Source organism: Staurois parvus, unplaced genomic scaffold (assembly GCF_062004578.1).
Source record: "Staurois parvus isolate SC_StPar_1 unplaced genomic scaffold, SC_StPar_1.0 ptg000054l, whole genome shotgun sequence".
Classification (NCBI taxonomy): domain Eukaryota; kingdom Metazoa; phylum Chordata; class Amphibia; order Anura; family Ranidae; genus Staurois; species Staurois parvus.
In genome coordinates this window covers 2,462,439-2,487,618 of record NW_028317850.1, presented here as the reverse complement: position 1 = coordinate 2,487,618, position 25,180 = coordinate 2,462,439, and the positions used below count along the sequence as shown (strand labels likewise).

The 25,180-nt window shown below is 40.8% G+C and overlaps 1 protein-coding gene across 2 annotated transcripts in view; it reads left to right on the top strand.

Moving 5' to 3' along the window:
* Positions 1 to 25,180, top strand: part of MYZAP (myocardial zonula adherens protein) — a 134,400-nt gene that overhangs the window by 91,522 nt on the left and 17,698 nt on the right. For both annotated transcript variants that reach the window (XM_089667736.1, XM_089667743.1), the window contains exons 5-13: positions 10,912 to 11,004; positions 11,810 to 11,923; positions 13,240 to 13,392; positions 15,301 to 15,426; positions 17,899 to 18,027; positions 18,168 to 18,262; positions 19,195 to 19,300; positions 21,992 to 22,075; positions 22,687 to 22,787. In XM_089667736.1, the coding sequence (XP_089523862.1) occupies positions 10,912 to 11,004; positions 11,810 to 11,923; positions 13,240 to 13,392; positions 15,301 to 15,426; positions 17,899 to 18,027; positions 18,168 to 18,262; positions 19,195 to 19,300; positions 21,992 to 22,075; positions 22,687 to 22,787 (1,001 nt within the window). The remainder of the gene's footprint in view (positions 1 to 10,911; positions 11,005 to 11,809; positions 11,924 to 13,239; positions 13,393 to 15,300; positions 15,427 to 17,898; positions 18,028 to 18,167; positions 18,263 to 19,194; positions 19,301 to 21,991; positions 22,076 to 22,686; positions 22,788 to 25,180) is intronic.

Below are 25,180 nucleotides of genomic sequence, written 5' to 3'. Positions count from 1 at the left end.
TGAGTATACCCATTTTAGTAAATCTACCCCAGTGTTTTCAAAAGTTTGGTTACTACTATAAGTTACAAGCTTATAATGTTCAGGTACATTTGCTATCCTTCTGCATTTCACAGGTTGTTAGAATATCTATGACATGTACCAGCTGTCTATACTGCATAGCTGTCTGTTGTACATCCAGATGATACCTATTGAAGCTCTGCAATCCAGGATTGTCATGGGTTTTGGTGGAAATCCCTTTCTGAGTCCTGTTTGAGTTCTAAATTGTATACCATGGAATAGACCAATAGAGGCTGATATACAAAAGGCTTAGTGAAGGTGGTGAAACTTCACTTTGTAAAGAATAGCCAATCACGTGCCTGGAAAATTTAAAAAAAAGCATTCTTATAATGATTATTGGATGATGGAAGTCAGCAGAGCATCACCTCTCACTTATCTGTGGGGAAAGTTCCTTACAGAGTGTAAATACAAAGTGAACAGTTTTTTGCCTTTAGTAAGTCAACCCCACAGTTTAATAACAGCCTCCTATCTTGACCTTCCCACACCAGTATAATTATAAATGATTTTTATCCTTAAGGTGATTAAACGCTGAGACACTGCTCACCTAATCTTAATTAAACAGGCTTAGGCTACTAATGTTCAGCCAGAAGCAGCAATTCAGTGTCTGTGCCTAAAGAATGATCCATCCCTTTGGCTGTAGTCCTGTGGTCAGTGCCGATAGGATCCTCAAGCCATGGTTTAATTAGGATAAGTAACTATATAATCTGCTACACAAACAGGAAGATCAGGATGGAGGTGTGGGACTGCTAATAGGTTATATGTCTTTATTGGTTGTTGAGACAACCACTGGTTAGTAGGAGGACAGATGTGTGCAATCTGTGGATATAATTTGAGGCCTATATTAGCAGAGCTCTGGGTAATCCAGTACATCCAGGGTCACAACAGAGGATTTTAAAATAGGATATTGGTATTTAAGATGCTTTAAAAACCGCCCAACGAATTATTGGTGTCAGTTTTCCACCTTGGAGGACATTTACAAAAAATGCTGTGTACAAAGGGCGAGGGGCATCATTAATGATGCCTCTCACGGACTGTTTATACTCCCTCCATAGGGCAAACAATACAGGTGTCTCAGAGCCCGTACAAATAGACTGAAAAATAGTTTTTTCCCTGTGGCTGTTAAAGCATGGAACAGCTATTCATTAGACAATATTGCATTACTGTATATTTTATTCACCATTGCATTACTGCTTATATCATTCATTATGCACAACTCATTGCGCCGATTATGGTATTACTGTATATCTCATACCCCTATTTTAGTTATACTGTTATTTAATGTAAATGGGCCATTTATGCACTTCTAGTTGGATGTTAATTGCATTTCATTGGCTCTGTACATGTACTTTGCACAATGACAATAAAGTTGAATCTAATCTAATTATTGCCATGCATTTACAATGTGTTTGCCATGCAATCACATTGACTTCTATGAACAAATAAAATGCATACACAAATTCATCTGAGACTGACTCTAAGCGGGAGATTTACTAAAGCTCGTTTGCTCAGAATCTGATGCAGCTGTGCATGGTAGCCAATCAGCTTCTAACCTTAGCTTGTCCAGTTAAGCTTTGGCAATAAAAACTGAAAGCTGATTGGTTTTTATGCAGAAGTGAACCTGATTTTGCACTCTTCAGCTTTAGTAAATTAACCCCTATGTGTTTTCAGAAGTCCATGTACACTAATCTTTATAGGAAAGCAAGTGCCTATTGTTAGGGGCTGTTGTCAGTTTGGACACTTTTGCTTTAAAAGACACTGATGTGCAAAGCTGCAGCAGCTTTTGGTATCCTCTAGTTCAGTCTTTTTCAACTAGGATGCCCAAGCATCCTGAGGTGCCTTCAAGTTTCTTCAGGGGTGCCTTGGTAAAATGCCTAAAAATTGCCAAAAAACTGTGTACAAGCCAGCAGGTGGACCAAGCATTTTAGTTACACAAAGCCACAGGTTTTCATTGCGCAATTTATGAATTTGTAGCCGCCATTGTCCTAACAACCAATGATGTCATCAGATAATGCAGAGGATGTCGAACGCCTTCACAGCATCCTTTTTTGCCATCCTCTGCCCCTCTCTATCAGCAGTGAGGTGACATTAGCTGAGTGGAGGAGAGAAAGTGAGGGAGAAAAGAATCATTGGAATACTAGTCATTACCAGAGTTCAAAGGTGTATTCACTTTGGAAGAATAAATCACCTTTAACGTTAGGTAACCTATGGGTGTTGATGTTGCTGCATTATGTAAAACTATAAGAAAAGTCATTTACATTTTAGAACAGGGTGCCTTGAGATTGTTCATAATTTTAAAGGGTGCCTCGAGATTGTCCATAATTTTAAAGGGTACCTTGACTGTAGAAAGGTTGAAAAACACTGCTCTAGTTTGCTTAGTGGTTCCTATTGGGCAAAGATTCAGTGCATTCTTAGGAAGGCAGTCCAACTTAGTGATGGGCCAATAGGAATGTGTAGGGGCAGAGATTAGCAGCAAGCTAGATTGTGGGAGCTTTATATAGTCAGAACAGCCTGATGTTTGGGCAGACCAAAGAATTCGGATAGCACCTCTGAACATCTGGTCGTCAGGAGCTTTCAGTAGCATTACAGTGACAGATTCTCTTTATGTACTGTAACAAGGTTAGCTCGGCAGCGGGTGTGTGTGACCCCCTGGATGGGTGCACAACACAAAAAGATAGGCACAGCACAACAATAGTGGAGGTGAAAACAAACAGGTGCAATTTATTTACAATATTTACAGAAAAAATGATAAACCAAAAAGAAACATCAAAATAAATCCTGGCCAACTTGGCTACTTACTGCAACAACAGCTTTTCCCTAGCTACCCACTAGATACAGCCTGCTGCTATACCTAGTTGCTAGTACTGGGAGGTTAGCCACACAGGCTTTGGTCTCTCTGCACACAGATAACAGGTCAGCTCCCCAGACAGTTCAGGCACAGATCTGGTTCCAGGGTGGAGCCACTCCCTAAGCACTCTGGGAAGCTTTATACAGGTGTTAATGAGCCCACTACCTTCAGCTGGGCTCATTATCTCAGTGCTGAAGGACTCAGCACTTCCCTCTAGTGGTACAAATCCCCATAAACCCTGAACCTCGGACAAATATATCGTCCATCCAGGACGCAACCAGGTGATTTCACCTGCCTACTGTCACATACCCCCCCCTCTTGTTTCAACCTTGGGGTTGTAACACCAGTAGCCAGGCAGGCGTGTACCCGGGATAAAGCATCCACATTTCCCATCTGAACACCAGGGCGATGCTTCACCGTGAAGGTAAATTCCTGTAGGGCCAGAAACCACCTCTTTACCCTTCTATTGGTCTCCTTATTTTGAGCCATCCATTTCAAGGGAGCGTGATCTGTGATCAGGTCAAAATGTCTGCCCAGCAGATAGTACCGAAGGGAATCTAGGGCCCACTTTACCGCTAAACACTCCTTCTCAATCGTGGCGTAATTTTCCTCGTGAGACTTTAGCTTTCGGCTGAGATAGATTACTGGGTGCTCCTCCCCCTGCCAAACCTGGGACAGCACTGCTCCTAAGCCAACATTGGATGCATCCGTCTGGACCACAAAGTCTTTTGAGAAGTCTGGTGAGTATAGGACTGGCTGGCTACATAAGGCCCTTTTTAAAGACAGGAAGGCTGCTTCAGCATCAGGGGACCACTTAACCATGACAGACTCCTTCCCTTTTGTCAGGTTGGTTAGGGGTACTGCCATAGAAGCAAAATGGGGAATGAATCGCCGATAGTAGCCAGCAATTCCTAGAAAAGCCCGTACCTGCTTTTTGTTATTTGGGCGTGGCCAATTCTGTATTGCTTCCACTTTGTTTATCTGAGGTTTTATTACCCCTCTCCCAATAGTGTACCCCAGGTACTTGGCCTCCTCCTGTCCAATCGTACACTTCTTTGGGTTGGCCGTAAACCCAGCTTTCCGTATTGAGTCTAGCACAGCCTGAACTTTTGGCAAATGTGAGGCCCAGTCTGCGCTATGGATAATCACATCGTCCAAGTACGCTGCAGCATACTTCTGATGGGGACGAAGAATCTGATCCATTTTTCGCTGAAAGGTGGCCGGTGCATTCTGTAACCCGAACGGCATTCTTTTATACTGGAATGACCCTTCTGGGGTTACAAATGCAGTCTTCTCCTTTGCCGACTTAGCTAGGGGAATTTGCCAATAACCTTTCGTCAAGTCTAGTGTTGTCATGTACCGGGCTGCTCCCAGTCGGTCGATTAGTTCATCTATCCTTGGCATGGGGTAGGTGTCAAATTTTGTAACTTTATTCAACTGTCGAAAGTCGTTACAAAATCGCCAGCTCCCATCTGGTTTGGGCACCAACACTATGGGGCTGGACCAGTCACTTTGGGACTCCTCTATCACCCCCAAATCTAGCATTCTCTGTACTTCCCCACGTATTGCCTCCCGTCGAGCCTCTGGGATTCTATAGGGTTTCAGTTTTACTCTTTCACCCGGTGGGGTGATAATGTCATGCTCCACCCCCGAGGTTTGTCCCGGCAGCTCAGAAAAAGCCTCTGTGTTGCGGAGCACAAACTCTTTAGCCTCCTGTTTTTGAATTGTAGACAGCGTGACTGCTATTCCAACCTCCGGAACCAAGCAGTTAGATGGCGCTGGTGACAAACCCTCAGCAACTAGGGATTCCCTGTCCCTCCAGGCCTTTAGCAGATTAATGTGGTAGATCTGCTCCGGTTTCCGCCTTCCTGGTTGTCTGACCCTGTAATTCACCTCACTCACTTTCTCAATCACCTCGTATGGGCCATGCCATTTGGCCAGGAATTTGCTTTCAACCGTAGGGATTAGCACTAGCACTCTATCTCCTTCAGCAAACGACCTGGTCTGGGCCCCCCGATTGTACACCCTCTGCTGCGCTAACTGGGCTTGGGACAAATGTTCCTTTACGATAGGCATGACCTGGGCAATTCTATCTTGCATTTGGGCGACGTGCTCAATCACACTCCGGTGGGGAGAACTCTCACTTTCCCAAGTTTCCTTGGCGATATCTAACAGCCCCCTTGGGTGTCTCCCATAGAGCAACTCAAATGGTGAAAACCCTGTGGAGGACTGGGGTACCTCCCGGATGGCAAACATCAAATAGGGTACTAAATAATCCCAACCCCTTCCATCCTTATCTACCACCTTCCTTAGCATTTGTTTCAGGGTTTTGTTGAACCTTTCCACCAACCCGTCAGTTTGGGGATGATACACAGAGGTGCGCAACTGTTTTACCTTGAACAGTTTGCACAGCTCTTTCATCACCCGGGACATAAAGGGGGTTCCCTGGTCCGTCAGCAGTTCCTTTGAAATACCCACTCGGCTGAAAACGAGGAATAGCTCCTTAGCTATTGTCTTGGCAGAGGTATTTCGGAGTGGAATTGCTTCTGGATAGCGGGTGGCATAGTCGAGTATGACCAACAGGTACTGATGCCCCCTAGCGGATTTCACCAGCGGACCTACCAAATCCATGGCAATCCTTTCAAAGGGGACCTCAATGATGGGAAGAGGTACCAGTGGACTACGGAAATGGGGCATAGGGGCCGACTTCTGACACACAGGGCAAGAGGAACAGTAATTTTCCACCTCCTTAATGACCCCAGGCCAATAGAACCGCTGCAGTACTCTTTCCCGTGTTTTCTCCGCCCCCAAATGACCCCCAAGGATGTGTCCATGGGCCAACTCCAACACCAACTTCCTGTAAGGTCTGGGCACCACCAGTTGCTCAATGGTTTCTTCTGCCCCCTGAGCAACTCGATAGAGTAGGTCCCTTTCCACAAGGAAGTATGGATAAGCAGCAGTTTTCTCAGGACTCACTAGTTGGCCATCTACTTTTACTTCATTTTCCCGGGCTTTTATCAGCGTGGGGTCTTTCAGCTGTTCGGTGGCAAAATTTTCCCTATGCACCTCTAAGTCCGAGAAATCCACAACCGGCAGATTTTCATCTGAGGAGGCGGGCTCCTCCCCAGTTCCTTGGGTCTCCCCAGCTAGTACCGACAAGGGGAACTTGGGAGAGACCTCACCACACTCAGACGCTTTCTGGGATTCACCTTCCTGGTCTGCAGGGGAGACAGTGGGGGGGTCAGAACAATCCCAGAGTTCCCAGAATTTTGGAAAATCCCTCCCCACAATGGCATCATGTGGTAAATGAGGTACCAATCCTACCTGATGAGACAGGTTACCTTTGGGGGTCTCAAAAAACACAGTAGCCACGGGATACTCCCTAGTGTCCCCATGCACACAAATCACTGCCACCTTTTTATGCCCAGAGACCTTTGTAGTGACCATCTCCTCTCTTATCAAGGTTACCAGGCTACCTGAATCCAATTTCCATTAACAGTCATTTTGCACAAATGTTTCTCAGTGCCCGGGCTGGCCGTGCATACCACTGTCGCAAACAGCGACTGACGTCTATTGCTCAGAAAGTCACACTGCATAGGCTCATCCACCACTGGGCAATTGGCTGCAATGTGTCCCTCTTGCCGGCAGCGGTAACAAATAATTTTTTTCACCGCTTCTTGCGGCCTTGGCCTTCCTGGCCGCTCTTGCCAGACATTGGGTAATACTCCCACCCTCTCACTCTCTCCACCCTCACCCCTTGTAGTCATCTTACCCGCCGCTGGGGATGGTCTGGTCTTAGGGTGGAAAGTCCGTGAGTCTCTGGAAGAAGAGGTCAGGTTCTCAGTAGCCAAGTATCTCTCCACTAGATCCACCAGCTTGTCTGCAGTTTCTGGGTCTCCATGGCTGACCCACTTTTGAATAGTATTAGGCAGAGACCTTAGGAACCGATCCATGACGACACGTTCCACAATTTTTGGGGCGGTCAAAGTCTCTGGCTGCAGCCACTTCCTGCTCAGGTGAATGAGATCATACATCTGTGACCTGGGAGGTTTCCCAAGCCGAAAAGTCCAATTATGTACCCGCTGAGCATGGACAGCGAGGGTAACACCCAACCGGGCCAAAATTTCCACTTTTAGCACATCATAGTTTTTGGCTTGGTCTGGCTCCAGGTCATAGTAAGCTTTTTGCGATTCTCCAGTTAATAATGGGGCCATCAATCCAGCCCACTGTTCTTTAGGCCACTTTTCCCTTTCAGCAGTCCTTTCAAAGGTGGTTAGAAACACCTCCGGATCATCCTCTCCAGTCATTTTTGGCAATAAACGGCCCACAGAAAATGATGGTGTTTTAACAGAATCATCACCAGCCTCAGTCTGCTGCCTCTGCTGGAGCTGCTTCAAAACAGCCTCAATTTGTTTCTGGTGTTTCTGGTCCTGTTGCACCAGCAATTCCCTATGGCGGACCTCTGCTTGTTCCAAGGCCTTCTGCTGGGCTGCAATGCTCTGCTGGAAACTTGCATTTGCCTGCTGTTGATTGGCATTTGACTGTTGTTGATTGGCATTTGCCAGAGCCAACTGTCTGATTATCTCCTCCATGCTGGCCTTTAGTTACCACACCTGCCTGCATCCTCCACCATATGTAACAAGGTTAGCTCGGCAGCGGGTGTGTGTGACCCCCTGGATGGGTGCACAACACAAAAAGATAGGCACAGCACAACAATAGTGGAGGTGAAAACAAACAGGTGCAATTTATTTACAATATTTACAGAAAAAATGATAAACCAAAAAGAAACATCAAAATAAATCCTGGCCAACTTGGCTACTTACTGCAACAACAGCTTTTCCCTAGCTACCCACTAGGTACAGCCTGCTGCTATACCTAGTTGCTAGTACTGGGAGGTTAGCCACACAGGCTTTGGTCTCTCTGCACACAGATAACAGGTCAGCTCCCCAGACAGTTCAGGCACAGATCTGGTTCCAGGGTGGAGCCACTCCCTAAGCACTCTGGGAAGCTTTATACAGGTGTTAATGAGCCCACTACCTTCAGCTGGGCTCATTATCTCAGTGCTGAAGGACTCAGCACTTCCCTCTAGTGGTACAAATCCCCATAAACCCTGAACCTCGGACAAATATATCGTCCATCCAGGACGCAACCAGGTGATTTCACCTGCCTACTGTCACAGTACATACAGTGTATCTTATTTATCTTTCTTTTGTAATATTTCCAACCTACTTTCAGCTCCTATTTCTAGCCTGTTGACTGCAGTACTGAATGCATCTGATTGCCTGTTGGTAGTTCAACATATGATAAATTTGGTATTCCCATCATCCCTCTGGTCATGCTGCATTTCATAGGTTCACTGTGAGAAATAGTTTCATATGAAATGCTGTAAATGAGAAAAACCTAGGTTAAATGAAAAATCTTGCAAAATAAACTTATAAAGCATCAGTTGCTTGAATATTAATAACAGGCATTTCATGAATGCTCTTGGGTGATCTTTCCGGCTATAAGAGAACTAAGGGGCATGATATTTGTATTCCTTACATTTTTCTCTGACTATGTAGAGCACCAATTTTGACATCTTGAATAAAAACAAAGTGTTATATTATCTTTTACATATGTAGTATGTGCTCCTAGTACAGTGAACATATAATAGAATTACATTATAGTCTTTAGATGATTTTATTATTTATACAGGATTTATATAGCGCCAACAGTTTGCACAGCGCCTTACAAAAATTTAGACTGTCTTCCTTGTTTTTAGCCAGTTTAAATAACCAAGAGCAGCAGATTTACAATGCAGAGTAAAGAAATTAAGAAAAATAGCTAGAATCAAATAAATTAGTAAAATACCAACAACAAAAAAAAGGGCAAAATATGGCACAAACGAAAAAAAAAATGACAATCCTTATGAAATTGCAATGGAGAGTTTCTCTGTTTAAAATAATTCAGTATACCCAATTTTGGGTGGTGACAAACTGAACAAAAAATCATAAATTGTCAAATCCTATGAACAAAATATGTTTTCTGTTACAATAGATTTTTATCACAAAAAGTGCATTAGGCACTCCAGTACAAAGGTTACATTTACTACAGTGATGGACATACCAAACAGTAACATAAGAATACACAGAATGCACCTATAGTTAAAATGAAAATATCTGACTGGACTGATAATGAATGTCCTCGGAAATGTAATAAATGTCTGTTTACACGAGGTAATGAACCTGTGGATTATGGGCTTGTTGGCTTATAAGATAAGGCCATAAGTGCCAATATACAAAAAAGAAAGATGAGCAATGGAAAAGAGAGAGGGCAGAAAGGGTCAAGGTGCAAGGAGTGGGAGAGGTAAAGAAAAGTAGGAGAATGAGAAAGAAAAGTGGGTTAGAAAAGAGGGTAAGAGAGAGGAAAGGTAAGGGTAGATAGGGAAGGGATGAGGAGGGGTAGACCCAAGGTAGAATAGTCTTGCTTCATCAGATAATGAGTAATGTTTGGCCTATGTTTGGAGTTATGTAATGTGTTATGCATGGTGTTCAATCCCTTTGAAATGTAGGTATGTAGCATTACATAGTTTCTCATGTATCAAGTACCAAGATATTTTACTTATTATACTATTGGGAAAGCTGATTTACATGTTTTTTCTAAGGTTTGCATAGCAGCCATGAAAACAGAAGTTACACATTTGAAATTGGAGCTAGGACATCCTTCTGGTTTTAAGATTACACAAAATATATTTTTATGGTTACTAAAATATTGTGCCTTTGAACAGGGGGGTGCCGGTTAGTATTTCTCCTGATGTAATAATGTGGGAATGGTGGGAGGGTCCCTTTTCCTACCGGGTTGAAACTAGCCTGGTTGATGACAGGGCTTTGCCTAAGTTCTTGTGCCTTCCTGATTTGAATGGGGCTGTTTTTGTCTGGTCCTGGGCTGCACTTTGGTGATTGTAGAGGAGTACCTCTGCTCCACAATTCTGGCATACTGCAGTGCTGCCGATCGAATATATTTAATCCTCCCAGAGTATAACAATTCTTTAACAAATACAGCCCTGAAGAAGGGAGGGGGGTGGGGGCAATTCCCCCAAAATGCATTGGCTCCACTTGTATACTTTTATCTTACATAAACAACTAATAAAATCATCAAATGAGACATTTTCCCGAACACTGGAAGCTTCTCTCCAATCACCCAAGTGTTCCCTGCGGTAATGTCCCTATTGTCATTATCAGAAAGGTAGCAGCCCTAGACCCCAACAGAGTCTATTACCTACCACCTACAACTGGGATTTAACCCATTACAAGCAATTCCTTCTATACCCTCCACACAGTAATCTGCCACTAGGCAGCCTCCAGTGGCACCAGTCTTCCACCCAAAATTGATGGCCTAGGGCCAAATATTATTTTCATTAGTAAAATAGGAAATTATTAAATTAATATTTAATGCTAGCAGTATATTTTGTGTTTTGCAGAGCAAGATTTCCTATGGGTGAAGTTCACATCTCTGCATTTCCAACCAATGCAATTTTTGGAAAGGGTCAGGGAATTTTTGTAAATGCAAAACCGTATGTTTCGATTCAATATACTTCAATGGAGACGTTGCAGAAATGCATGTAGTTGTGGGGTTTTTTACGTGTTTTTTGATGTACTTTGCATTTTAATTTGTCCAGCAAGAGGTTGTCCAAAAAAAATTTCATAAAAATGCTAAACACAAAATGCATCAAAAAAGAATCAAAAACGTGTGTGCAAAAGCGCAAAATGCACCGCAAAAACGGATCAAATGCAAACTGTATAGGTGTGAACCTAGCCTTCAAAAGAGTAGTGAATATAAAGCCAGAATTATTTTGTATGTCTGGAAGTGTTAAAACTTCTGGTTGGGAGACAGTTTGGGCTATACACATAGTTGAAATGTGTATGAGTTATGGATTGACAAAAACAAGGGAAGAGCAGGAACCCCAATAAAACATAGTCTAGTACACAATAAAGCATTACAAACATCAATATATTTCAATGTTCCTACAGGTGAGAGTGACCCTGGAAAAAATACGAGAGAAAATGTTTGGAGAATATGATGAAATGAAAGAAAAAATGAAGCGTCTCACACAAGAAATGAAAGTAAGTATTTGTGTTATTTTCAAGTGTATTAGGAAGGAAAGGGGATCAGCTAGAAAGTTTACACTGTACAATATAACACTTTGGAGAGCAGATGAGCAAGCGTATTATTAAAATATAAGGAAAAACCACTTAATCTCATAGATACCAAGATAGATAGCAATTTTTACTTGTTAGGAAACTGTTGAATGTGCATGTTAAGCCTGGGTTGACACTGATGCGGTGCGGACATCGCAGCGGTTTCTGTGGAAATTCTGCTCCGCATCACAATCGTACCCTGTTCATGTGAACTGCTGCGGGTGTGTATGTTGAGTTAACAACACCCCGAAATTGGTCCACAAAATGCGGTGCGATGTGCAGAATCGGATCGCATGGCTGTGAATATCCATGCAATCTGATTCTAGTGTGGACCAAAAAAAAAGGGTCCTATACCTTTTTGGTGCAGATGTGGTGCGATTTGAGCCATACAAAATGTATGGCTCAAATCGAACCGCACAGAATTTGCATGTGATTTGCACAAGAATGCGGTGCGGTTCACATGCGATATGCTGCACCGCGCAAGTGTGAACCCAGGCTTAGTGTACTAAATTGCTCAAGTTTTCTTTGTTCTGTTTTTTATTTTTATAAATCAGAAAGGGTTAGTTTCTTCTTACTTGTTTGGCCCATTATTCCTAAAAGTTCATGAGTCCAGAGAACATTACATGTATATGATATTATGTATGATATGAGATATGATATCTGAAGAGCCATCAATACAAATCATTGCATGTTTTTAGTCTTCCTTATATATTGTTTCCTTCAATTTCAGGTTTCAACAGCAAAGCAAGAGTTCTTGGAGCACCATTCCCAGACTCAGGCATCTGCCATAGACAGTCTTAGTTCCATTAATAGCTCTTTAAATGCTTCCTCATTGGACACACAGGTATGTGAGATTCAAGAAAGCCACCTTAAGCATCATTTTGATTGGCAAGAATGACAGTTAAAAGGTTATTGTCATATGTTTTGACTACAGTTTAAGCCAGTGCTGCTAATAAACTGGTATTCACTTTTTTAGGCTTGCTTGACTCTTTTTGCAGAAGAGTCAGCTTTGGAAGCCATTGCCATTTCAACACGTACAGCTGTTTTTTTCCACTTTTCCATATATTTTAGCAAGTTAGCAATATGGAGGAATTATAACAGAAAGGGGAATTTGCTGTGGAATCTTTAGATTATGGTGGAGTGAATTTTATTTTATAGGGGTTAGAGTTCGTAAGGCCAACTTATTTTCCACAGTTATAGACATATTGTGTAGAAGAATCCATTTTGATAGATTCCAAGAAACTAATAAAATAATGTTTTGCGTGCCTCATATCAACTCTAGTTTGCTGCGCATCAAAGTATTTTTGGTTAGCCAAGGTGCTTTGGACCGTTATTCCATACAAAATGTTCAACTGACTTAGAAAACCTCTGTTTTGTAAATGCCATTCTTCCCATGTTCCATGGAGAAATGGGAATAAGTATTTTGTTGTGTGGGTGCTCTATCCATCAGTCATTGCCGTTGAAGAGAAGATTACAGTGGGTGCTTGCAGTGGAGTGGTAGAATTTTTGCTAACTGTCACTAAATCCACTCTCCCACCTAAGCTAAATCCCCCCTCCCCTCAACCTATTTACTTATTTCTATTTCAGAGCTGCAGACTCCTCCGGGGTTTCCAGCCAGTCAGATGATCTCTTCAAAACTCGTGTTCCTGTTGACTTCAATAGGGCTGTATAGAGAGGCAGTTGAGGAGATTTTCATCCAACTGGTTGGAAACCCTGGGGAAGGCCATGGCTCTGCAACAGAAATAAGTAAACAGATGAGGGGGTGGATGAAGGATATCTCAATTTAGCTGGAAAGGTGTTTTCCAGTAAAAGATTAGTTAAACTTACAAGTGACTTTTTTTACTACTACTATTCCTTTATATTGGCTTTTGAAATTTACAAAGGCATCAATTTAGAAATTAGATGAAAGGTTTATCACTGGGGAACACTTTTTGAAAGATAAAAAGTGCATTTTATATACAACTATATAGATCAGAGCAAAATGAGGGACAAACGGTGAGGAAAGAGGGACAGAGGGACTTTGTTCCAAATCAATCAGGGACAGTCCCTCATAGTCAGGGACAGTTGGGAGCTATGTAGGAATAGTTCCAAATGATTCACTTCCAGGTTACATAAATTGAAATACATGCTGTATTATTCATGTCTTTGTGTCTGTTTCAGAAAAAACTGATAGATATGACTCTGGAAAACTGCAATATCAGAGATGAGGCAAAGAGCCTGAGACATTCCTATGATGAGTCCTTAGATAAATTAAAGGAAAAACAGAAGCTGCTGGATGTTGCACAAGCAGAAAATCAGCAATTAAAAATCAAGGTAAATACATACAGTAAACTGAATTGGTATTATGAAGACCAGCCTTTCTCGACCTTTTTAATACTTAGAAACTCTTAAAAATACCTTCCCAGTCTGAGGGAACTACTGCTATAAATTTTCATATTTACAGTTCATGGTAAATTAGTGTGATGGCCACTGGAAATAATGCTCCTGTGAAAATTGCTTAAGGAACCCTTAACAACCTCTAGAGGAACCTTGGTTGAAAAAGGCTTATGTAGACCATGACTCTAGGTTGTTACTGTGATTGTCTTTTTTTAACTGCTTGCCCTCTGCCCTATAGCAGAAAAACTACTACAGGGTGGCACGGCTGTGCAAAATCACGTATATATACGTGATTTTGCATACCCAGGTAAGGGGCACGCGAACACCCTACCTGCGCCATCATTGGGGGCTTCAGCTGTCGATCACCAGGTCCTGGCTGGTAATTCCCTGCCAGCATCCGGCGATCGCCGAGTATCACTGATGGGGGAGAGGTCTGTATGTAAACAATACAGTTTCCTCCCCTGTCAGCTCCAGCACACTGCTTTGTATTGCTCTGCATTGCAGAGCAATACAAAGCAATGTGCTTACACTGTAAAACACACACACAGCACACAGTAAAACAGTACACAGTTAACCCTTTGATTGCCTCAGATGTTACCCCCTTCCTGATCAGTGTCATTAGTATAGTGTCAGTGCTTTTTGTTAGCACTGATCACTGTATTAGTGTCACTGGGGATGTCAGTAACAATTAGTCAGTTCCCCCCCAGTGTAGAAATGCCCGCCGCAGCCCCGCTATAATTCACTGATCGCGGCCATTAAAATAAAAATCCCAGTATCTACTGTATGCCGCCATTTATAGATGCTATAACATTCACATAAACCAATGAATTTACATGAATTGGGATTTTTTTTAGCAAAGACATGTAGCTGAATACATTTTGGCATAAATTTATGATGAAATTTGATTTTTAAAATTTTTACAGGAAATGTTTAATAGCAAAAAGTCAAAAATATTGTTTTTTTCTCAAAATTGTAGTTTGTTTTGTTTATAGCGCAAAAATTTAAAAATGCACAGGTGATCAAATAACACCGAAAGAAAGCTCCATTTGTGGGAAAAAAAGTACATAAACTTCATTTGGGTGTAGCGTCGCATGATCACCCAATTGTCAGTTAAAGTAATGCAGCGCCTTATTGCCAAAAATGGCCTTGTCAGGAAGGGGGGTAAATCCTCTGGAGGGCAACTGGTTAAAAAGAAATGAAAAAGGGAATTTGCTCTATTTAAGTGTACCTTTTCAAAGACAATTTTCCCAGGCGGAATACTAACTCATCCAAATCTTATTTAGATTGTTTTGCACTTTGTGATGCTGTATTGTTAAACGTAAAGTGTTACTAAACCCAGGACCCTGCATTCACTATGTCTGATCTCCCACAGTAAACAGAACATGAAAATGCAATTATTTTAGTAAATATACAGTGCTAAATACCTTTTCTCATCAGCAGTTAGAGCAGTCTTGTGACTTCTATCAGTGTCCAGCAGAGCACTGGTTAAAACTTGTGGGAAGAGTTTGAATTCTCCCATGATTGTCCTATGAGGCTGCAGGACCCCTGAACCCCTGCTAGTATAGGGCTGATTGGGCCTGTGCTGATCACATGCACTCTCTCAAGAAAACAAAACTCTCTAGCAATACACGCCAAACCGAGCATGTGCATCTTGCCCCCAAGGCTCTGTTCTATGGATGGGTGGATAGTGGGTATAACAAGCATGTTTTACTGCACATACAGACTGGTTTTACTGTTGTGGGTTTGGTAACACAAGTATCTCAAACAGGAAGTTTATAGCATGTCTTTATCTTGGCACATTTTAATATACTGATTTTTTTCTCTCTTTTTTTTTTATTTTAACAGATAGAATCTTCTCAGGAAGCCAATGCTAACGTCTTAAGAGAGATGACAAGAAAATTGTACAGTCAATATGAACAAAAGCTCAAGGAAGAGGAACATAAATTTAATGCAGATAAAGAAGCTCTTATTGTAGGTTCTTAAATAGCATAGACTAAATTGCATTGTCAAACGATTATGGGATGCAGACGCCTTTAAAAAAAAAGGCATCTTGTTCCAGATCTCCCGGAACTGATGCTGCACTGAACAGCGTGTGCTGGTTTATGCTACCCTGGCTTCTGTATCTGACAGGCTGATACTGAAACTTCCAGATTCCTTTAGATTTGTTACAAATGAGGTTGAGGACATTGTGGGAGAGATTTACTAAAACTGAAGCACACAGAATCAGATGCAGCTGTGCATAGTAACCAATCGGCTTCTAACTTCACCTTGTTCAATCAACCTTTGACAATGAAACATAGAAGCTGATTGGTTACTATGCACAGCTGTACCAGATGCTCTGTGTTCCAGTTTTAGTACAGCTCCCCCCTTATGTCAGAAAAAAAGGTGTTGTGCTTTTTGCATATTACTACACCTGACATTTTATATTCATTGACTTCTATATGAGAATGTGGTGAATGACAGACAGGCGAGGGTTTAAAGCTAAATTCTAGGTATGGTTATTATTGCATAGTTACTTTGGTTGAGTTTGGTCCAATGTAGGTATGCATACAGTATCTCATACCTGTGTAATCACTGTGGAAGCTGCAAATTATTGTAGTAGTTGGCACTAGTACAGTGATAAATGCAATCTTCCTGCTGCTGAGCAGCTGCCCTTCTGCTTAGTAGTTACAGGAGGTCGCTCACTCAGCACTCCCGCTATTCATAGATCACCATGTATTTTTTTAAATTATAACAAGAATTTGTGTGATTGGATGAGAAGGAGAGATGGGACGGTGACGTCATGATCCCCACTACAGGGGGTCACTTGCTCAGCACTGCCTCCATTCACGAATCAACGTCTATGCTTTTCAATAAATACAAGGCGTTCTGTGATTGGACGAGTTGGAGATCATGACATCACTGCTTTACACTTTATCCAATCAGAGAATGCCTTATATTTGTTGAAAAGAGTACAATGCAGTCTGTGAAGGGCAGCAGTGCAAAGCAAGTGACCCTCTGTGGTCAGTGGTCACTATGCAAAAGGGAAGCCACTTGGCACACGACCTAGATGGTTGCTGCTATCACTGTAGTAGCCTTGACTACTACAGTGATTTTGACTTCCATGGTCATCACTCAGGTATGAGATATGCATATGCACAGGGGCGGAACGACTATTTGGGAACTCGGCACTGCCCGAGGGCCCGGGATCAGTAGGGGGCCCCATGAGATGCCCCTGGTACCTTTCATAGGCTTTTTTGGATGTGGTTTGAGTGTGGGCAAGGACACAGGAGCCCCATGACCCCCTATTGCCCGTGGGCCCCATGAGTTGTCAGTCCGCCCCTGCATATGCACATTGTGCCAATTTGGACCAACGTAACTCTGCAAAACAAAATCATACCTAGAATTCAGCTTTAAGGCATGATAAAACATTCCTACATGTTAACTGTACTGTCTGTTATTATATACTGTATGTAATATATAATATAATTCTGTATATAATGTGTACATTGAACAGATTTTGTCTATCTTAATTGTGGAGAAGGGTTGTAGGAAGTAGATGGCGATTTTAGATGTGCACTAATATAGAAGACAAATACATAGGGATAGATGTACTGAATATCCTTTCCTTTATAATTGTCACTACATCTTGGGATAATCTGTGAAACTATGCACCCCAATTGGTGTTTTTGGGATGTAGTTGCCACCGTTATTTTTCAATAATTATTTATTGACAATTTACATGAATAGGAGGCAGAGCTATTGAGTAATTTTACTAGAAAAGCTATAAATGAATAAATAAATAAACAAACAAACAAACAAACAGATAATATATAAATATGCATAAATTATAATAAATATTATAAATTATAATTTTTCTATCATATAGTTATATAAATTATAATAGTATAATTATAAGTATTATACATTTTAAATTATATTATAAGTTTATAAATATATACTCTATATATACTCTATATATAATATATTATCAATATATTTTAAATGTTATATATTTTAAAATAGAAGTAAACACTTATCATAATATATAATAAAGCAATAAATACATATACGGTATTATTATTATTATTCAGGATTTATATAGCGCCAACTGTTTGCTCAGCACTTTACAATAATAAGGAAGACAGCACAGTATCAACACAATTCAATACAAGAGAGTTAGGAGGACCCTGCTCCTGAGAGGGGCACAAGGAACAAAAGGTAATAACTGTGAGATATGAGCTGATGGGAGAAATATAGCAATAAATACATTTTATTAGAAAAGCAATTAAGACTCTGCAAAACTTGGTGGGTCTGGTGAATGACCAGCTTATGCTATATGAAATACAGTTGGGGTGCATCTAAGTGCACATTATCAGACCTCAAACCAGCTCTCACCCTATTTTTTTGCGCTCAATCTCTATATATCAAATTCAATAAAAATGTGTTTGCATTTATTCAAAGGTTCAGACAAAACAGTATATACAGGCTGTTGAAGATGCCACCGAGAAGGTTCGAGTAGCAGAATCCAAGATAGAAGAACGCGATGCAAAGATCTCCGAACTTGACGGCTTAGTCCAGAGAATGCAGCAGGTACCAGAATGACCATTTTCTTGTCATCCATACATTTTATTGATAGCATGTGTGTATTCTACTATATATGTATATACATGATATTACATTGTGAAAAACATGTTGATTTTAAAATGTGATCAAAATGTATCCATCCACAGGAAAGGGAACAGTTACATATGCAATTAACAAGCCATGAAGAGCGAATACAGAGGCTTGATGCTAAAATGGAGGTAACAGCATCAGAGAGAGCAAGGTAAACATATACGTGTCAGAGACTGTTACAGACAGATGGCAGGACTAATTCATTTAGTCTGCCCATATCTTACTTATTTCTATTGTCTTAACCTAGGATTTGCATTGAACCAGGGTGCACTTCAATTAATTTACTAATGAATTTCTTGCTACAGTTGCTGAAACTTGATTTTATTTTAGTTTTTTTAAGTTTTAGTCATTGCCACATCTAGTACAGATCAGCCAATATTGCAAAACAGCGTGAAAGCTGAGGTTTGCGACTTAAATGGAAATGTGTAGTCAGGAAAAGTTATCAAAGTTCTAGTGGTATGGCATAGGGAGCACTTGCAGGTGTCTACACATCAATCTGGCATGCCTACTGGACCTATAATTTATGCCTGGGCTCTCTAGAATGTAAATTTCATTCAGCTCCCATGGCAGAAGGCCTGGCCTTGTCTTCCATGCCTGATTGTTCGCAACATGTGATGGGTTGTGCCACAGGTAAAAAAATTAAATTTTTTTTAAAATTACTCTGGCTTGGGTTTTTGTTGACTGTAAATATATTATATGTCCTGCCAAATGGGGAGGGTTTGAACACTGTCACTACTATGCACAATGTTAAGGAAAAATGGTCTTAAATTCTTAATGTATCAAAGATTGTTGGCCTGGATATTGCATTTTATTTGCTTTTTCTAATAAAGTTTTGGAATCATTTTTACATAAATACGGTGTTGTTTATATTGTACCCATCAAGGCCCCTGCCACCCGTTAAACCTCTTGTGGTTCTCTATATTATTTTGTCTTTTTGGGATCGGGTATGGTTGTACTTTCCGGCTACATCTTCGTGTCTTACACTGTATCATCATAATTGTCGATTTTCTGTACTTTTTTTAGTATGTGATCTATAGATTTATTTTGTACTGTCAAGCAATATTCCTGGCTCTGTTCTCACAGGACCCAGAATTTAGAAGAGACTGCAACAAGTTTACGAGAGAGAATCAAGCACCTAGATGACATGGTTCACTGCCAACAGAAAAAAGTAAAGCACATGATTGAAGAGGTGAGAATAGCCAATCTGTAATTGCAACAGCTTACATTAATACATTTTTCTCCTTTTTTGTTTGCAAAGTCCCTACATGGAACTGCAACCCCCCACAAAAAAAGCATGCACTGGACGATGGCAACATTATGGCAAATGTGCCTTTCTGGCTTTGTCCTCTTCTTCCACCGCAACACCATTTTCTGGGAAACCTCACCCTCAGGTGGCACCTGCCTCCGGCATCAATAACCCAAATCCTAGTGCCCAGCACTCACCATTTTGCATCTCCGTGATTGCACCCTGCACTGCCTATGTGTTGGAAAAGTAATGCTAACAAAACGCAAAATAAAAAAAAAATTGTCAGAATTACTAAAATTGGGGAGCGCAAAATCTAATCATCCTCTAATTTCAGCTTGTTCAATTAGGCTTTGAAAAAAACCTGGAAGCTGATTTTTATGTGCAGATCTGCACCAGATTTTGAACTCTCCAGTTTTAGTAAATCAACCCCATTGAGTCTCTGTCCATAAAAGCAAAAAAAAATATTTAAGTCACAGTTCTGATTTTAACATGATAGGTAAGTAGTCACCTTAACTAGCTAAACAGTTATTTTAGAAATGACTGGACATTTTGATTTTAAAAAATCTCTTCCGTTTCTTCTGAAAGTTCACATATTCCTGTGTGAGTGTTTCTAAAACTCTTTTACATAACCCATCTGGTAATTCAGTATTAGCTCTTCTTCAACCACTTGTTGACAGCTGAAAGTGGAAAATCGTCCTCTCAGCAGGTGGTTACAAGCTCAAGGCTTGGCGGCTGCAGCCATGAGTTTTGTATAATTTTTCTTACAGCTGTCCAGTCACTTTTACAGTGATGGGGATGGCCACTAAAACACCCTCTTCTGATAGCAATTAAGTTAAGCCTGGGTTTACATATGCGCGGTGCGGTATATCGCATGTGATTCGCACAGGAACCGCACCGCATTCCTGTGCAAATCACATGCGATTTGTGTGCGGTGCTATTGAAGCCATATATTTTGTATGGCTCTGTTTGCACCGCACCCACACCAAAAATGTGTAGGACCCTTTTTTGTGGGTCTGCACTACAATCGGATCGCATGGGTATTCACACCTACGCGATATGATTCTGTACATCCCACCACGTTTTGCGGACCACTTTCAGGGGATTGTTAGCTTAACATACACACCCGCAGCGGTGAGGAATTCGCACGTGAATTCTGCCATGTATCAGTGTGAACCAGGGCTAAGTGAAAAAAAAAATTTAAAAAAAAATTATTATAAAAAAAATAAAATAATACAAAAAATGTAAAAGCACCCCTGACAACACCCTTGCACAGATTCAAACAAATACAAATGTGCACATGGGTCCCACACATATATGTAAACAGCGATTGCACCACATATGTGGTGTATCACCACAAACAGTGAGTGAGAGCCAGGGGCGGACTGACAACTCATGGGGCCCCCGGGCAATAGGGGATCATGGGGCCCCTGCGTCCTTGCCCAAACTCAAAAAAAGCCTATGGAAAAGGTACCAAGGTCATCTCATGGGACCCCCTACTGGCCCCGGGCCCTCGGGCAGTGCCTGAGTTTCCAAATGGTCAGTCTACCCCTGGTGAGAGCAATAATTCTAGTCCCATCTTGCACTCTACACTTGTGGAATCTTAGGACCCACATTTTATCCAGGTCATTGAGTTGCGACCCAAAAATAATTTAATTTCCAAAACATTATAATATATTCCACTAAACAACTTGTGCAGTATTCTGCAATGTATATGCACTATTTAAACAGTAAACAACCGGCTTCCTTCAAAAATGGATAGTGCAGTTATCACAGTGCTAGTGAAAATGAAAGTGCCGTTGAGGTGAAAACCCAATAAAATAAACGGTAATTGAAAGATATGAAATTAATTATAACTAATAGGAAAACTGGGGATGCTTCTTGCTCTTGATAAGTGTCTCAAAGGCTGGAGTGATATAGGGGAATTAGAGAGGCCCGGGAGCACTTGCCCGTGGTCACATCCCACTTTTGGGTTGTGACCCATTACTTGAGAAACACTGCTCTACACTGATAGCCAGCAAAGGCTTTTAAAGCATCTCCTAAGAAAAAGTTTAGGTACCATACTTTGTTGCCATTTCATGGACTCGTGCAACTTTGACATGTTTGGTATCTCTTTACTTGATGCAACATCGTCTTTTATATTTTACCAAAAAAACAGGTATTATATTGTGATTTTGTTTTCATTTTAGTGTTTTTCCATGAAAATTTGTGTTTGATAAACAGCTGCACAAATATCATGTGACATAAAAAAATCCAACATCCACAGTTATATTCTCCAGGGCCTCTGTTGTCATAGAATATATGATGTATGGGTGTTCTAGTTAATTTTCTAGGAAAAAATACTGATTAAGTATGTGTGTGAAAAATTAAAAAAATTACCCTGGACAGCAAGTGATAAGAAAATCAATCTTGACTTTTCTATAGTTCTTAATTAACTTCTATATTAAAAGCTGGCCCTATTTAATATAGTTAGGGGTTTATTGGATGATAATTAAATATATTTCACATAAAATCAGTATACTTTAAATACCTGAGTCTATTTTATAAAGTGTATTGGAGCTGGTTGTATCAACTGATAAAGCAATGTACAATAAAATACAGAATTTTTACTAAAAAACGATTTTCCATTCAACGTAGATTGAACTTCTAAGGAAAAAGGTCCACTACAAGGACTTGCTAATTCAACAGCTGCTGGAAAGGATAGCACTTTTGGAAGGAGAGGTATGACGTCAAATCTTTTTTACAGTTTATGCTTCTACATGATTGGCTGGTAAAGCTGCCCTCAGTGAGGAATTTGTGGTCTATTTGAAGATGACTTCACTTGCAGACCAATAGCAGTCACTTGTAGCCTCTTAGTATGTGACATCAATAGGCTTTATTATGGTCTATTTTCTTTGCATAAGGTCAGGTTTTATGGTGTTTTCTGGTCATTACTACTACAGTTTTGGGTCTATTTTCGCAAATTATCAGCAGTCTTGTAATGCATGACAAGTATAAGCTGATTTATAGTGATGCCATTGTTTGCCTGAATAATCGTACACCTCCCTTTCTTAAAGTGCAGTGACAGAAGCCAATTATTATGGCAGATTTGTCTGTTTTAGTATAGACTGCTGATATTCATGTATTTATTGTGACTCATGTTATAAAGTATTGCCTAGTTTTCAGATTTTAACTTGTACATTTAGTATTAATCCCACCACACTAGTGCAACTTCAAATTAAAAAAAAAAATTGGTTTCATATGTATGCTTGAATTTTTGTTGTATGGATAAAATAAAACAGTGCATACAGGTTTAAAATGGTTCTAACGAGCAATTTTACAATCTTGTTTAGAATAATGAATTACAAGACAAGATGGATTACTTAATGGCACATCAGCCAAAGGAAACACCCGAAACCAAAGATGCCGAGACATCCTGTGATCACCAAGAGAGGTAACTAATAAGAATTTGTACAAAAAAAGACAGAGAGAGAGAGACACATATAAACAATGGCCTCAACCCTTGATAGTGGGTTTTACTGGTGCCACACCGCTTAATGAAAAGACATTGAAAAATGTGACCCTAACCAAAAAGAAACTACTGGGGCTTTTTTAGGCACCATACCGACAAAACTCCACAAATAAATTGTAAAAAATTATAGCTTTATTAGATACCATTAAAAACAGAATTGAGATAGAGAATTTAGCATAGACATAGCTCAATACAAAAAAACATATAGCCATTGCATATTGTGACTATACAGAGCATCAAGCTTGTTACAAAATATGTCAAAGGGTTCCCATACACAATGCAGTGGGTGTATGTATAACTTGTATGTAATAACTTTGGAATTTTTCTTCAACGCGTTTCGCTGGACAAAAGCCTGCTTCCTCAGGGAGATTTAGCACATAGTTCAAAAGATGGCATTTTGATTTTTCATGGAGCAGCCAAGGAGCCAAGACCATATGAATCCTGGAAGACCCTTTAATAAAATGTTGCAAAAAAGGAAAAAAGATATGGGCAGCTAGATAATAGGATTGAACCTATTCTATCATAGTCACAACATTTTCAAAAGTGGGATTCCAAACTCTGTGGAATGACCCAAGGATGATAAGTGTACTAGTGTGCACAAGACATGATGGAGTCCGGCATTAAAAAACAACTGAGAAAGCAGGCTTTTGTCCTGCGAAATGTTTACTTGTTTGTTATAACTTCAGAATTTTTCTCCGACACGTTTCGCAGGACAAAAGCCTGCTTCCTCAGTTGTTTTTTAATGCCGCAAGCAGGCTTTTGTCCTGCGAAATGCGTTGGAGAAAAATGACAAAGTTATATATACACCCACTGCATTGTGTATGGGAACCCTTTAGAGTATTTTGCAACAAGCTTGGTGTTCTGTATAGTCACAATATGCAATGACTATACGTTTTTATGTATTGAGCTATGTCTATGGTCAAATTCCCTATCTCATTTGTGGTTTTAATGATGTCTAATAAAGCTCTAATTTTTTACAATTTGTGTATGGAGTTTTGTCGGTATGGTGCCTAAAAAAGCCCCAGTAGTTTCTTTTTGGTTAGGGTCCTACTTTTCAATTAATAAGAATTTGCTTCCTGTAGCAGTAGAGAAAATGTGTCAAGAAATCGGTGTCCTACAGTTCACAAACAAGGAGCAGCCATTGGTGACCAGTCTATTATATGAGGAAAGACGCATCCCTTGTTGCTTGGTCACTAGGACCATCATGGTGGGACTGAAGGATGTTTATACAATGAGGCAACGGTCAACCAGACCGATTACTTGAAATCAGATCATGCAAAGCAGCAGAAAGCAATGGAGTTAGGAGCAGCAAGTCCAGCTGAGGGCCCAAGTAAGTGGGCATGTGCACAATGCTCTATACCAAAACACCAATTGTATCCTTATTTGACAACCCGAGCAACCTTGTGAGCAGAGTATGAGTTGTAGTGTTCATGAGAGAGCTATGAATGTGTGTATATAACTGAATGAATAATAAATGTGACTGTCAAAGACAACCAAATGAGAAACAAAATATATATCCTTTTAGTCCCTGTAGCAATGGACTTCAGGACAAATAGAGAGACTTAATGCAGTTCTTCAGTCTGAAAGAAAATGAAAAGTCAACAGGTACAAATAATGTAGCTGCTGACTTTTATAGTTCTTGTAATCCCTTACATATACTTAGTGAAGTGACTGGCCTCAGGTGCTACACAGAGATTAAATAAATCCTCTTGTGTAAGTTGTATCTGTTTATCTGCAGTCATCTCTCCTCCTTTCAAAGTGCTGCTTTATAACGCTTGTGCAAGCTTTCAGAAATCAGGGTGCATGGAGCTGAAGTTACTCTCTGCAGAGCTCAGTGAGGAGAGCTGAGAGCTGATTGTAGGGAAGGGACACACCCCCCTCCACACAGCACACAGGAACAGAGCTCAGGCTGTCAATCACAGGCTGTGTGCTGGAGTTTCCTCTCCGTCAATGTTTTCTGGTGTCTGGAAACCTTGTCAGAAGTGACTCATGCATAAGAAAGAGGCAGTAGAGAGAAATGACACTCCAGTGCTCTGGATTGAGACACTATAGAGGGATATGCTTTGTTCATATTTCATGTCTGAGGTTTACAACCACTTTAATAAAAGGTCACTTACCTGTCCAGGGATTCAGTGTCGCCCCTACCTGGGCTGGTTCTTTGGCAGTCTTTGGGTCACCAGCACATATTTACAGTGGGAAGCAAGCGTGTGACTACTTGCAGCTTCACAGCCGGCTTCCTACTGCGCATTTGTGAGTCAAGGTGCACTTCACGAATGGACCTGCAGTCTCCTGGGACCTGTGATGTGTCCCAGGAG